At 36.6% G+C, this 13,350-nt stretch overlaps 1 protein-coding gene and 1 long non-coding RNA gene across 2 annotated transcripts in view; both read right to left on the reverse strand.

The window, feature by feature from the left end:
• LOC146170374 (uncharacterized) overlaps positions 1 to 557 on the reverse strand; it is a 1,565-nt gene extending 1,008 nt beyond the window's left edge. Inside the window, exon 1 of the long non-coding RNA XR_014494655.1 lies at positions 504 to 557. This is a non-coding gene — a long non-coding RNA (uncharacterized LOC146170374). The remainder of the gene's footprint in view (positions 1 to 503) is intronic.
• Positions 558 to 1,086: 529 nt separating this feature from the next.
• On the reverse strand, positions 1,087 to 7,170 carry LOC146170375 (calcium-activated chloride channel regulator 3A-1-like). The gene is made up of 11 exons (XM_083388558.1): positions 6,970 to 7,170; positions 6,800 to 6,904; positions 6,351 to 6,533; positions 5,623 to 5,859; positions 5,184 to 5,345; positions 4,733 to 4,835; positions 4,126 to 4,202; positions 3,780 to 3,876; positions 2,982 to 3,081; positions 2,110 to 2,249; positions 1,087 to 1,277 (listed from the first exon to the last, which is right to left on the reverse strand). The coding sequence occupies exons 1-11, from the start codon at positions 7,168 to 7,170 to the stop codon at positions 1,087 to 1,089; spliced, it is 1,596 nt and encodes a 531-aa protein (XP_083244684.1).
• Between the last annotated feature and the right edge of the window lie 6,180 nt (positions 7,171 to 13,350).

A 13,350-nucleotide genomic window follows, 5' to 3' on the forward strand; every position in this document is an offset into this window, starting at 1 on the left:
AACTTAATTTTATAAAAAAAATGGATTGATGAAAACACTTCATTTTAACCCAAGTAATTCTTTAAAAGACTTAAGTCAAGTTTAGCCATTTTGCCGAAAAGACTTAAGTCAAGTGAAGTCATTTGAAAACAACGTATTAAAATAATAATGCTTTGCATCGTTAAATGATTGCAACTTGTTAGATTGACTGAACACATTATTCAAACTTCATTTAAATCAATTAAAGTGAGATGAATGGTTGAGACTAATTTACAAAGACAAAAATCTCACTAATGTACAAATGAAACTGAGACACAAGAATTTTATTGGTTTTTAAACTACGTGATTTTACAAGTTGTTTAAAAACTGCTACAAACAAACCATTTTAAAGATCTACTCAATTAAAACAGTTGCGAAGTGTTTCGGTCGGGACAATCGGGATCTAGTATTGTGGAAAAGCGCTAAAAAGTGTTTAGCAACAATAGTCGTAACATATGTCTCATAACTTAACATAGGCATCTTACAAGAAGTGGTTGATGCTGCTGTTGTTACTTCTGTTGTTGTCGCTGAAGTTGCTTTTGTTGTTGTAGTTGTTGTTGTTGTTGTTGTTGTTGTAGTTGTTGGTGGAACCAAAATTCTGTTAAAAGTGCTGACCGCAGCAATGTTGGAGATTTCGGCAACATTTCCATTGGAGTCGTGAGCACGAACACCGAACCAAACCCTGCGAAAATAACAAGTCTAGCTATTAAAATAATAAAATTATTTTTGTTGCAAATATTATAATCTGTCTAAAAATCTAAACCTATGTTTCACCACTACTGCCAATTCAGGATCATATCGTAAGATCCAAAAATAAGCACATGCGTAAAACCAAGATCTACAACAATTTTACTTGAAACATAGACTACTGCAGTTACGAAAAAACGACATCAGTTCTGCGGGAAAGAATCATCGAAGCAAGTTCTGTTTTTTCATTTGAGCTAAACAAATATATATTTCGCAAGGGCATCATCAGTATTTTAATTCGAATGAATCATTTCGCGAAATTTACGCCTTTTATTTCTAAAGAAGCACCTAAAACTTCTTTATATATATTCAGTTTGCTTTTTACCTTGGTGAATTTTCATTTGCGGGAACCCCCTCAAGTGAGACAACAAATGTTTCAACTTCGCCGGAAGCTTTAGGCATTGTGACGTCACCATGTGTTGCGTAGGCGTTTGTGACGTCGGTCCATGTTGGGAAGTCAAGCGTAACGTTTCCAGGAGAAGTGAAACTGTATCGGATTTCGTATCGAGAGGCTGAAGAAAGAAATATACTAAAACTAATAGTTGTTTAAAATACAAATGCACTTTGTGTACATATAATATTATAAATAGCCTTTTTTAGGAACTAATATTTAATTGTGATAGTTGTTAGATTGTAAGACAGGATTTTTTATCTGTCTGGTCAATATAGAATTTCGACTCTGCTGTTTTTAAAGTAGAACATACAAAGCAAGAGTCACGTGCAAAAACACAAAGACTTCGTGTACGTATGTCGTATATTATATGTTTGTATACTTTTTAACAACCTTTAAGCAAATAAACATCTTTGCTTTTGTACAACGGTAAGTTCCATGCAAATCTACAACATGATTTAAGAAGATTCGAAAAGAGAGCAAAACTAATAGGTGTTTAAACACAAAGAGTTTGCGTACATATACTATTATAAATAGCCTTTTTAACCAACTATGAAGGCAATATTTTACATGATGAAAATCGGTAAGACTGTCTGACATGTTTTTTTTTTTCTGTGTTATAAATAGAAAATTTCAGCTTTTTCTAATGTATAACGTATATTTGACCGATTTACTTGGGTGAAACATAAAAGTTGTTTCCATGAATACTTAGAAAACCTTTGGAATCATGTTTAAAGGTTAAAAATAAGTGTCAAATCGCTGACATTTCTAAAACACACACTTCGAGAAACGCACATTAAAATATTGAATCTCAGCGTTGGATAATAAAGATGAGAAGGATTCAAAATTTTTAACAAGGTATTTCAAAGACTAAAAAAATAGTGTTTTAGGTTGTTTTATGAACCTGCGTGTTATAAATATGAAGATTTAACATTTTAAGCCAAGAAATTCACCCGTTCCAAAGTCAAGGTCATCTCCTGGGGCTGTAAATGTCACGGTGACCTTGCCAATGCTCTCAAGGTCAGTTTGGACAACGTTAAGGTCAAGTATTTGACTAGGGCCGAGCGAAGCAGATACAGTTGCAGCAGTTACACTTGAATAAACATAAAAAGGTTGTTTTAGGTTTCAAGTAAACCAGTAAAGAAATACACGAAAGTGTTTTGAAATTAGGGATGTTCGATTATATCGGAGCAGAGCCGATACGCGATACCGACTGGTTGTATACGATAATGTGGTGGTGTTGACGAGTTGATACAAAACTAATCAAAATGTAATAAGGTTAAAAGTAATGGTAAATAGTCTAACTTTTTGTTTTATACGTGAAAGGATCATCATCATTAAGTTTTGTTCTCACAACTGAAGTTAACCGACTTTCTTCAAGCTAATTTAAATATTGCTAAATTACATTACCCTTCTATTTTGTTAAATTAACCTTAGCAATACGTTCGTAGCGGACGGATATGGTTTATTATATAAAAATCAGGGCACTGCCACCGAAATATAGCTTGAAGCATGAAATGTTCCTAAATGTAAAATACAAAGCAGTATATGTTCGGACTTAGTCCTCGGAAAATGAGTCTCCATTTAAGGAGCTGGTGCGACGCTTTGACGTAGAGTTGAATTTCGCATCGGCAGAAGGTCAATATTGTTATCTCTTTTTTGCGGTGTAAGTTATTGTGTCAGCATAAATGCCAATGTAATTCTAGTATTTACTGCCCCCCAAAAAACGGGTTCCCTTAGGAAAGAAATGCGGGATCCTATTCAAACACAGCAACCATAAAAAGACACACTTAAGTTGACAACGATGTAATAATCCAAAACTTACGCTTTAGTTGCTGAAAAACTTGCTGGAATTTCAACTCTTGAGAACGAATCAAGATCGCTTGAGCTGACACTAGGTGGCGTGACGCTTACGACAGAAGGATCTGTAAATGAAGATCACATGAACATCGCGTGAATAGCTCACGTATCACAAAGATATGAAAGTATGAAATGATACACCGGTTTAAATTATATATTCTAAAAAAGAGGGTATGTTAATCAGTTACATTCTGACACTATGTACTGCTGCTACCGCGTTATTATAGCAATCCTCATTTATAAACATAAACAATTATCTGGTATTCGTAATAAAGCTTTTTTTAATTTTAATAATGTATACTTTTCTGATAAGTAGATTTGCTTTAAAAAAACGTGCACATTTTTGTGGAACTAATATAAAGCACTTTTTAAAACTCTCAATTTTATATAGCAAGTTGTTAAAAAAAAAATTATATTTTAGACATTTTTTATATCTTTTTTTATATTTTTTCTTTCTAGAAGATTTTTTCGAGCTGCTCACCTTTTTAGCGAAATTTTATTTTATTGAGGCATTTCTTTCTGTGATCGCATAATAAAATCAAACCAGAATTATGTTTTCCTTTGCAACTAGTTTAAAGAGGACAGTGTTTTTAAAAACACCATAAAATATCTATCATTTGTGGCCAAGTATAACTCTTACTTGGTTCCTCAAAACTTAAAACTCTATTTAACTGCATATGTCTTTTTTCTTTTCAAGGTGTTAAATTCATATGCGTTTGCAGTGTTCAAAATTAGGCCACCACTGTTAGTTTATATAACCTACCGCTGCTGCTTAGTCTTGGCGAAAACCTTCGCTTTCGAGATCTTTCTGCGGGATCGCTGACTTTCTTGGTAGAGATTCCAGTACCACTTACTGTAACCTGGTGAAATTTTTAACAAATTAGGAACGTTGAAACGGCTGCTATGGATTAAAGCCAACCATACTATTGCCATGTAATGTTGTTGTGCGTATTTGCATATAAAAACACTTTGTTGTTATTAAAATACCGAACCCAAAGACCTAATGAGTATATGCCGACAATTTACATTTCTCGGTAAACTGTAATATAAAGGGAAAAGCGCTTTCGTTAAAGCAAACAAATCTGAAAATGAAGTGAAAATCAGCTTACTCGAATAGAATGTCGTCCAGTCACGTTGGGAAGAAAATACGCTGTGTAGATCCCGTCTGATTTTTCTAAATCAGGAACTACAAAAATATATATAAGAGTCTTGTGCAAAAAACATAAACCTACCACGTTTTAACAGTTAACAGGTTGCTACTTTTCTGGCTCTTTACGTTACTACTCTTCGCTCAAAGTTACTAGGTTAAAATAACTATCTAAGTTCCAAAGTTTATATCGTTGGTAAAAAAATAAAGATTTTTATATGGTATTCAAACAAATAATGATATATCGTGTTTTGTCGTTTATGACCGTAGTGTCATAATATTTAAGGCAATTTTACAGCGCTCATTAAACCCTCATTATAACCGGTAGAAATGGGTTTAAACATATTTTAATTTATATTATAGCGAAATAAGCATTCCTGTGTTCAAAAGTATTGTAGCCAACGTTCGAAGTTTACTATTGTATTTAACAATGGTATTTTTGTATTGTGTAGGACCATAGGTGATCCAGCGTATTGCTGCTAAAAATGCGATGAGCATTGATGTGTATATTTACAGAAAGTTCATACTGATGTTTTCAGAATAACCACAAATATATACGTATTACTTACCAGCGCCGCCATCGTTCAAAATAATATTTATTTTCACACCGTTTGGAGTTGTCACTAAAGCGTCTACGGTGGCGTTGGTGACCTTGAGAGGACCTTTGGTCACCTGAGACAATGAAAAAATTATCTTAATTAAAACTTCTTAGGAAGTTTAGGAATTTAGCTGAAATACAACAGTGGTTTCAAACTTGCCAATAATGAAGCTCTTTCAGGGGCGTTTCACTTTTGCAAGCAGTTTATTACTAGCTAATTTCCATGTTGGAACTTTGGGTGTTAAAGGTTTCTCGTTAAAAGTAATCCAGATGTGGCATATGTTATAATTTCGTCGGTTTTAACTTATTATGTGCCATTAAAGGCAAGTCCATCGTTATAGTTAAATAGCGAGGTAAAACTAATTGATAAACGTTGCTCTGAACAACTTTCACAGAAAAATAAATTTCGGACTTTAGCTTACCTTTGTAAAAATCACAAACACTTCAATGTCGGAAACATTTTTGACGTAGGTTCTAGACTCCACAACGATTGGGTCAATCGTTGTGCTCACAGGGTATGACGTCACACTTACGGTGATGGACTGGTTTGTTGGTGACGTCACAATGTAGGTCCACGCACCAGTCTGTAAACACAACGTCATTAACAAAACATTTAACGCAGGCAGGTAACGCAGGCAGGATTAAGGGTACTGTAGGCCTAAGGCTGCGTTACTAGAGAAGAGTCTAATATTGAAACCGAGCTACAAAAAGTAATAAATATAAATACAAAATTTAACCTTAATCTGGGCCTGAATACAGAGGGGTATATAGAAGAACTGATTGATTGTTAAACTACGCATTCGCCTTTAATATATATTTTTCTGAAGTTTCCGAATTGAAAAAATTATTTTTAAACTGTACCTGAGCTGTTCCAGGTATGGTAAAAACGACGGTTTTCCCTGTTGAATCAACCACTTCGCTGACGGTACACCCATTTGTAAGTGCTGACGAACAGTGACGTGTACCACCAGGACTGGTCAGTACTATCACTGGTTGTGTGATACTGTAACTGAACTGGAACTTTGTGTTGTTTCCGATGGTAGAATCAATGTTAATGGTGCCGATGTAAGTGTGGCCGGACACTTGGTCGTTTGAAACCTACAAATAACATCTCAAATATTGATTTTAGTAGACGTTTATGATAAAATGATAGATAAACTTTCAGATAAAGATTTCAGGAACAATTACGTAAATATATCAAGGTAGCCATAAGAGCAAATGCAATGCATGACTGACAATATTTGGTGTTCACCCTAATATCGGGCGAGTACCAATAGTACCACTAGGTATGGTTTATTGGCTCGGATTTTCTATTTGTTGCTGATTAAATTTATTTACAATTTGTAACTTGTTTCCTACTCTTTTAACTAATGGACTTATCTTTAGGTAACTTAACGACTATTTTAGAGGATTTAGCATAACTTAAAAGGTGTAAGAATTAAATCATGACTAGACTTTGTATAAAAAATGTTTTAACTAACCATTATTTCGTAAAATATTTGTATTAGACGTTGGCAATCAACTTGTTTAACAAGAGTAAAAACAGGAAGTAATATATAGAACGTTAATCAACTTGTTATCTGTTCAACCTGTATCTGTTGTTTTGTGATATCTCCATCATCAATGCGAGCAGTGGCTTGAAACGTGCTCAGAAGATCTCCAATCTCGCCATCCCTGCTGTAGAACCAACTTCCACAGCTGCTTTCAGCCAGACTGTGCAAATCTGCGTTTCCGCTTGACTCTCCGAAGAATATCGCGCGAAGACAAATTCCCTGTATATTAATATGCAACAAAATACGAGTTAAAATAGTTTAATTTCATTTTCGTGCTGAAATGCTTTTAGATCATCTTCATATAATCCGCAGACCACGAAATTATGTACTAAATAACTGTAAAATTAAGTATCAGCTTTGTAATACGCTGAGTTGTTTAAACACAGTTTCAAATCATTTCAATGTAACCAGTTATTTCAGATGTAGGTGGTAGTTTTGTACTATGTAATAAGTAAATAAGGTTAAAACAATTGTTTTGACATAACCTTGCTTAGAACGTCTTCTCGTGTAGTAGAAATGTTGGGGTGTTCATTTTCTTGTCCATCAGTCAACACAATAACGTTGGTCCCGTGGGTGTCAGCACCTAAAATCTATAAAGATAAACAAGAAATATTCGTAACATAAATAAAAAAAACATTACATCGTAATCTGTTACCGTAAGTGCAGACACAATTCCACAACCGATACACGTAAATCCACTTGCTGTAGTTGGTAATCTCGAAACCGAGGTGTTTCTGTTTCCATCGATTGGGGTTAGATAGCTGAGGTTAGATGCCGTTGATGAAAATTGTACTATCCCCACTTTAGATCCATTTGGTGCATACGTGTTTAGAAATGCCGTTGCAGCTGCTATCATATCTTCCAACCTCGACTTCAATTTAATAAATAATACGTCATAATAATGCTTTGAAGCATAGCGAAATAGAGCGCTTCCCAATATTGTCCGTTCAAAAACAAAATGTTGATAAAATGCTAGTATAGCATTGTGACTGAGTCAATGATATTTGAGCACGAGTTCGTTAGACAATTGTTTTAAGAATAATTGCTAAATGACGTAACTTTTTGACGTCATCTCTGAAAACGTTCATGCTCCCCAAACTAAAATACTGGGCCCGCCACTGAACACAAAATAAAGCGATAACTAAACAATCCTCGAAAAAAGCTTGCCTTCTAGAAAACAGGACGTTTTAGAGTAAATGGGAAGAGAAACATTTACAAATTGAAATACAATATAAGGCAATTGCCTTCTTTGTTGTGTTGTGTTTCTATTATTAAAAATTTCGTTTTATTAAACTGCTGGACCTTTTGCGACTCCTTTGGAATGCAACTGTTAAAAAAATACAAAGGTTGATAACCACTGGTATCAAAGGAATTGAGCAAACAGGTAACCTGAAGGGAGACCAGAAAGTTCTATTTTAGCATAACGGGGACCAATCAGGTCTCCCAGGCAGAGGTTAAAATAAAATATCACACAGAAGAAGACAAAACTATACAATATTCGACCAATCCGTGTAAGGAGAAATAGCCTAATTATTAAGTAATTAGATGTAGGCAAAATCAAAGTACCATTCAATTGTGAAATTGATCTTCCAGCAAAATTTTATTAAAATACCATTTTTTTTTACTCTTTGTCTGGTATATATGTATTTTTTCGCCCATAGTAGTAATATTGGCTTAAAGACGATTGCCCGAACAGGTTATCGAAAAGGTGTTATACTTTAATAAAGTTTGCCGGAATAACAATTTTACAATTGAAACATTCCTGGTAGCAACAGTATATTCATTATTGTACCATTATAAAGTAAAATCGTAAAATGGATATGGTATATCGGGCAGGGCTGCGGAGTCGGAGTCGGACTCGGAATTCGGGACTCAAGGAGTCGGTTTGTTTTGCTGGAGTCGGACTCGGGACTCTAGTAACACCACGTAAAACTAGCCGAGTCCCGAGTCCGACATGCGCATACGCAGTCCCAAATTTTAAACTGATATGGCTATTAACTGAAAATCTTAAAGATGGAATAGCATATGGTGGAAAATTTTCCAACCATGTATTGCGAGGGAACGAATTATACGACACCCCTATAGGTTGACTGCTGAATATCAACGTTTTTTTAGTTACGTTAATTGGCTAAATACAGGCTGTAGAGTCAGGGTCGGACTCTGGACTCAACAAAATCGCACATTTGACCAGAGTCAGACTCTGGTTTATTTTTTTGGTCGGAGTCGGACTCGGGTTATTTCTAACCGACTCCGCGGCCCTGATATTTGGCACTGCGGTTATTGCAGAAATTAACTTTTACCCCTCTCATGCTTCCAGAAACATCAAGAACGAGCACGTAGACCGGGCTGCTTCTGGCCTGAACCACTTTAAAGTTTACATTAAGATCCAGAGAGTCGTTTGGTTGGTTCGATGCAAAGTCCTCGGAAGAAATGACGACTTCCCAAGTACTTCGTCGCCCACAAAACCTGTTCTGCTTGTTGGGGGCTTCCTGGTTGTGCAGATTTACAGGGTCGCTAGCGTTGTTGTGACAAAACTTGGTCACCTGAGGAAAGTAATTTAAAACATTTTTGACTTCTCAAATGACTTTAGCCCTAATGTGATAAAAGAAGAGTTCGAACTACAAAAAAAGTTTTGAAAAAAATGTTCACGTCGTTAATAAACTATGAGCAAGTATCATAGTGCTAGAGCAATTTGTGAACTGCAACATTTAAACCAGCTGAATAGATGTGTGCACCCACCTGTTCAACGTGCTGATGTGACATTATAGAGACTGAGAGATTAATGGGCTGCATATTGTCCGAAACGTTAAACCAACAGGTGTCTTCGTAGAGCTGAGTAGTTGTATTAACTACACAGGCCGTTATGTTTGGTTCCAAATATGTCCCATTAAGAGACAGAGGACATCTACAACAAGACAAAGTATTAGAGTTGTCATTGTTAAATACTAAAAGGTTTTGCTAGGTTATTTTTTATCTTATTTTTTTTTTAATTTAGTTGAACTAAGATTATTTTTATAGAAAGAGCAATTCTGATTCGAGAATAAATAATAATACGAGTTAAATGTTCTTAGTCAGAGCCTTTATCTTATTATCCACTATTATTTTTCTAACCAAATAAAAATAAAATTCTTTGGCTACCACAAGGAAGTTTTTTTTTTGTAATTTAAATAGATGTCTATTTTCACGTTTAGTGTCACCGGCAACAACATTGTGTTTATAAAATTTTGTAAAATAGCAGCCTTGCTTTTTTGGTGCACTTCAATACTCAAGGTATATTTATCAATAGACTAGCTGCAAGAAAGTTGATATAAAGCCATCGGTTGTCGCAAATTATGTCAATTGTTTTTATGAATACAGAGTTTCGCTCGTTATGTTTAAAGATCTTTATATGAAACTAAATATATGCTGCTTAAGCAGATACAGAATTTAGTATTCAACTTCCATAACTTTAACCTTATTGCTTGAGGCGTCCCGTTGTCGTCCAAGTAAACAGTTCTGGTGATTAACGGTATATATACAGTTATCCATCGCTTTGGTTATCGCTGTCTTTTGAAATATAATCACAAAGTTACATAGACAATACATATCAGTTTAAAAAAGTTTTTTTGATAATTTAGGGGGGATCTACTCGTTTTTTTCTATAGTTGAGCAACATCGATGACTGTCAACTTCCAATTAGGAACAGCGGATTTTAAACAGTGGGTAATTACACCTGATAAATGTGACACTTTATGGGTATCATTTCATAAAGAAATGCTATATGTGGTGTCTTAATTTTAAAGAAAGTAATGACAGCATTTTGGGAAGATTTTTATATTCAATAAAGAAAATGAAATCTATGTAATGGTCTTATAAATCTTACTATAACTCATAAAAGTAGTTTAATTTAATGAAGGGAAATTTATTCCTTTAAGTCCTTTAATGAATAACACGCCTTAATGTTTGGAACTTAATCACCGCATGTTGTTTAAGTAACAATCTGTTTGTCCCCACAGCCATAAAGTATTTGTAAATCATACCCAATTAATTGTTTAAACTTGTAAAATGAAACATCATCTTGTGCAGACAAACTTTTTGCATATAAATCAAAAATCGGTATCGAAATTAAGTACTTAATTTTAGTTGAACTCTTTCATAACTAAAAACAAAACTAAAACATATATCGTAACAAAATAAATTATTTTTTTAAAACCTAAAATTAAAAAAAAAATATTTGAAAAATTCCGACGAATTTCTAAATGTTATCATAACTTACCTATTCGCTAAAAACTAGCCCAAATTTGAGATTTCGCCTGAAATCAACTTTTCATACAAGTTATGATGATGAGCTCGCCAAGGTGTCAGCCTCTTGTGAAGCAAGCCGCCATCGCCCACCAGAGGTGACAGAGAGCTAACTACGTTACAGCGCCATAAGGCTCGCTAAGCTGTCAGCCTCTCGAGAAGCCAAGCGCCGTTATTCGCTAGAGGCGACAGAGAGCTGAAATTGTGGCAATTGTTGCGATGCGGTTTTTCAGACAGCGTCATAAGGCTCGCTAAGCTGTCAGCCTCTCGAGAAGCCAACCGCCGTTATTCGCTAGAGGCGACAGAGAGCTGAAATTGTGGCAATTGTTGCGATGCGGTTTTTCAGACAGCGCCATAAGGATCGCTAAGTTGTCAGCCTCTCGAGAAGCCAACCGCCGTTATTCGCTAGAGGCGACAGAGAGCTGAAATTGTGGCAATTGTTGCGATGCGGTTTTTCAGACAGCGTCATAAGGCTCGCTAAGCTGTCAGCCTCTCGAGAAGCCAACCGCCGTTATTCGATAGAGGCGACAAAGATCTGAAATTGTGGCAATTGTTGCGATGCGGTTTTTCAGACAGCGTCATAAGGCTCGCTAAGCTGTCAGCCTCTCGAGAAGCCAACCGCCGTTATTCGCTAGAGGCGACAGAGAGCTGATATGGGTTTCCAAATTGTGGCAATTGTTGCGCTGCGGTTTTTCAGACAGCGCCATAAGGATCGCTAAGCTGTCAGCCTCTCGAGAAGCCAACCGCCGTTATTCGCTAGAGGCGACAGAGAGCTGAAATTGTGGCAATTGTTGCGATGCGGTTTTTCAGACAGCGCCATAAGGATCGCTAAGCTGTCAGCCTCTCGAGAAGCCAACCGCCGTTATTCGCTAGAGGCGACAGAGAGCTGAAATTGTGGCAATTGTTGCGATGCGGTTTTTCAGACAGCGTCATAAGGCTCGCTAAGCTGTCAGCCTCTCGAGAAGCCAACCGCCGTTATTCGCTAGAGGCGACAGAGAGCTGAAATTGTGGCAATTGTTGCGATGCGGTTTTTCAGACAGCGCCATAAGGATCGCTAAGTTGTCAGCCTCTCGAGAAGCCAACCGCCGTTATTCGCTAGAGGCGACAGAGAGCTGAAATTGTGGCAATTGTTGCGATGCGGTTTTTCAGACAGCGTCATAAGGCTCGCTAAGCTGTCAGCCTCTCGAGAAGCCAACCGCCGTTATTCGATAGAGGCGACAAAGATCTGAAATTGTGGCAATTGTTGCGATGCAGTTTTTCAGACAGCGTCATAAGGCTCGCTAAGCTGTCAGCCTTTTGAGAAGCCAACCGCCGTTATTCGCTAGAGGCGACAGAGAGCTGATATGGGTTTCCAAATTGTGGCAATTGTTGCGCTGCGGTTTTTCAGACAGCGCCATAAGGATCGCTAAGCTGTCAGCCTCTCGAGAAGCCAACCGCCGTTATTCGCTAGAGGCGACAGAGAGCTGAAATTGTGGCAATTGTTGCGATGCGGTTTTTCAGACAGCGCCATAAGGATCGCTAAGCTGTCAGCCTCTCGAGAAGCCAACCGCCGTTATTCGCTAGAGGCGACAGAGAGCTGAAATTGTGGCAATTGTTGCGATGCGGTTTTTCAGACAGCGCCATAAGGCTCGCTAAGCTGTCAGCCTCTCGTGAGGCAAGCCGCCGTCACGTTCCAATACACGTTCCTAGGGCGATAAAACCACTTGCGTCAAGGTTATAAAACTGATAACATCAGGTTATAAATCTTGCCGCAACATATTTAAAGCAAATATACAAAACCACACGCGTTTAAAGTGGTTGAAACACTTTCACGTGCTTCTGTATGCTGGTAATGGCGCAACCAAATTCCCGGATTTGGCAACGCATTTGGAATGTTTGTGTGTTTTTCTGAAGGGGCTTTTGACTTTATCCGTGGGAATTATAAACCTGTGAACATAGGTGTGGCATTGGGACTTTAGACAATAGACCTACACCTTAATTTAGCACCCAGAGTCCATGTGAAAAGCAAATATACATGTTTGCACACGTGTGTGGCCTTACACGTTAAACATTGTCTTAACCCAAGAGGTATTAGCGAAATTTTCTAGTTCAGAGTAGCCTATCATTCCATTGTATTTATTCTTTGCTCATTTTACGATGGTTGTAACGTTTTATCAGACAGCGTCTCTTTTCAAAAAACTGCCGCTGTTTGTTGTAGGTAACAATGAATTTTATAATGGAAGCTAGTAAAACCTTTAAAAAAAAAGCAAAAAAAGGCAACGGAATTTATGTGTTTTGAAGGGTGTGCTATATTTGTAGCACAAAATGTAATTCCCAATTTATTAATTATGCGTTTGCATTCAATGTTCCCATCATAAATTCTTAAACTATCCTTAATAAATGGATCAAAATGAACGTTATACCAGTTTCAAAACAGTTTACAAAATAAACATCATTTTTGTTTTAAAAGTGTGCTATTTACAAGCTTACAACGAGATAAACATTTGGAAAATCACCTTGTATACACGTTTTCACCATTTTAAAATATGGAAACTTGATTACTGATAGTTGGGTAAAAATAATCGCCAGAAATTCTCCAAAGCAAAGTTCACCAAAGTATCAAACAGTTACTTGGTTTAGAAGTTAAAAGGAAAATATTCTCAGCGTGGAAATTTTGGCGGAAGGCATTAAGGTCGCTATAGGGCCAATGCATCCTGATTGTAACCTAACACACGCTTAATTCGATTGCGCGTATTTTTACAAGGCGGGTGGTAAA

This window comes from Ascidiella aspersa, chromosome 1 (assembly GCF_963924565.1).
Source record: "Ascidiella aspersa chromosome 1, kaAscAspe10.2, whole genome shotgun sequence".
In the NCBI taxonomy this organism is placed as follows: domain Eukaryota; kingdom Metazoa; phylum Chordata; class Ascidiacea; order Phlebobranchia; family Ascidiidae; genus Ascidiella; species Ascidiella aspersa.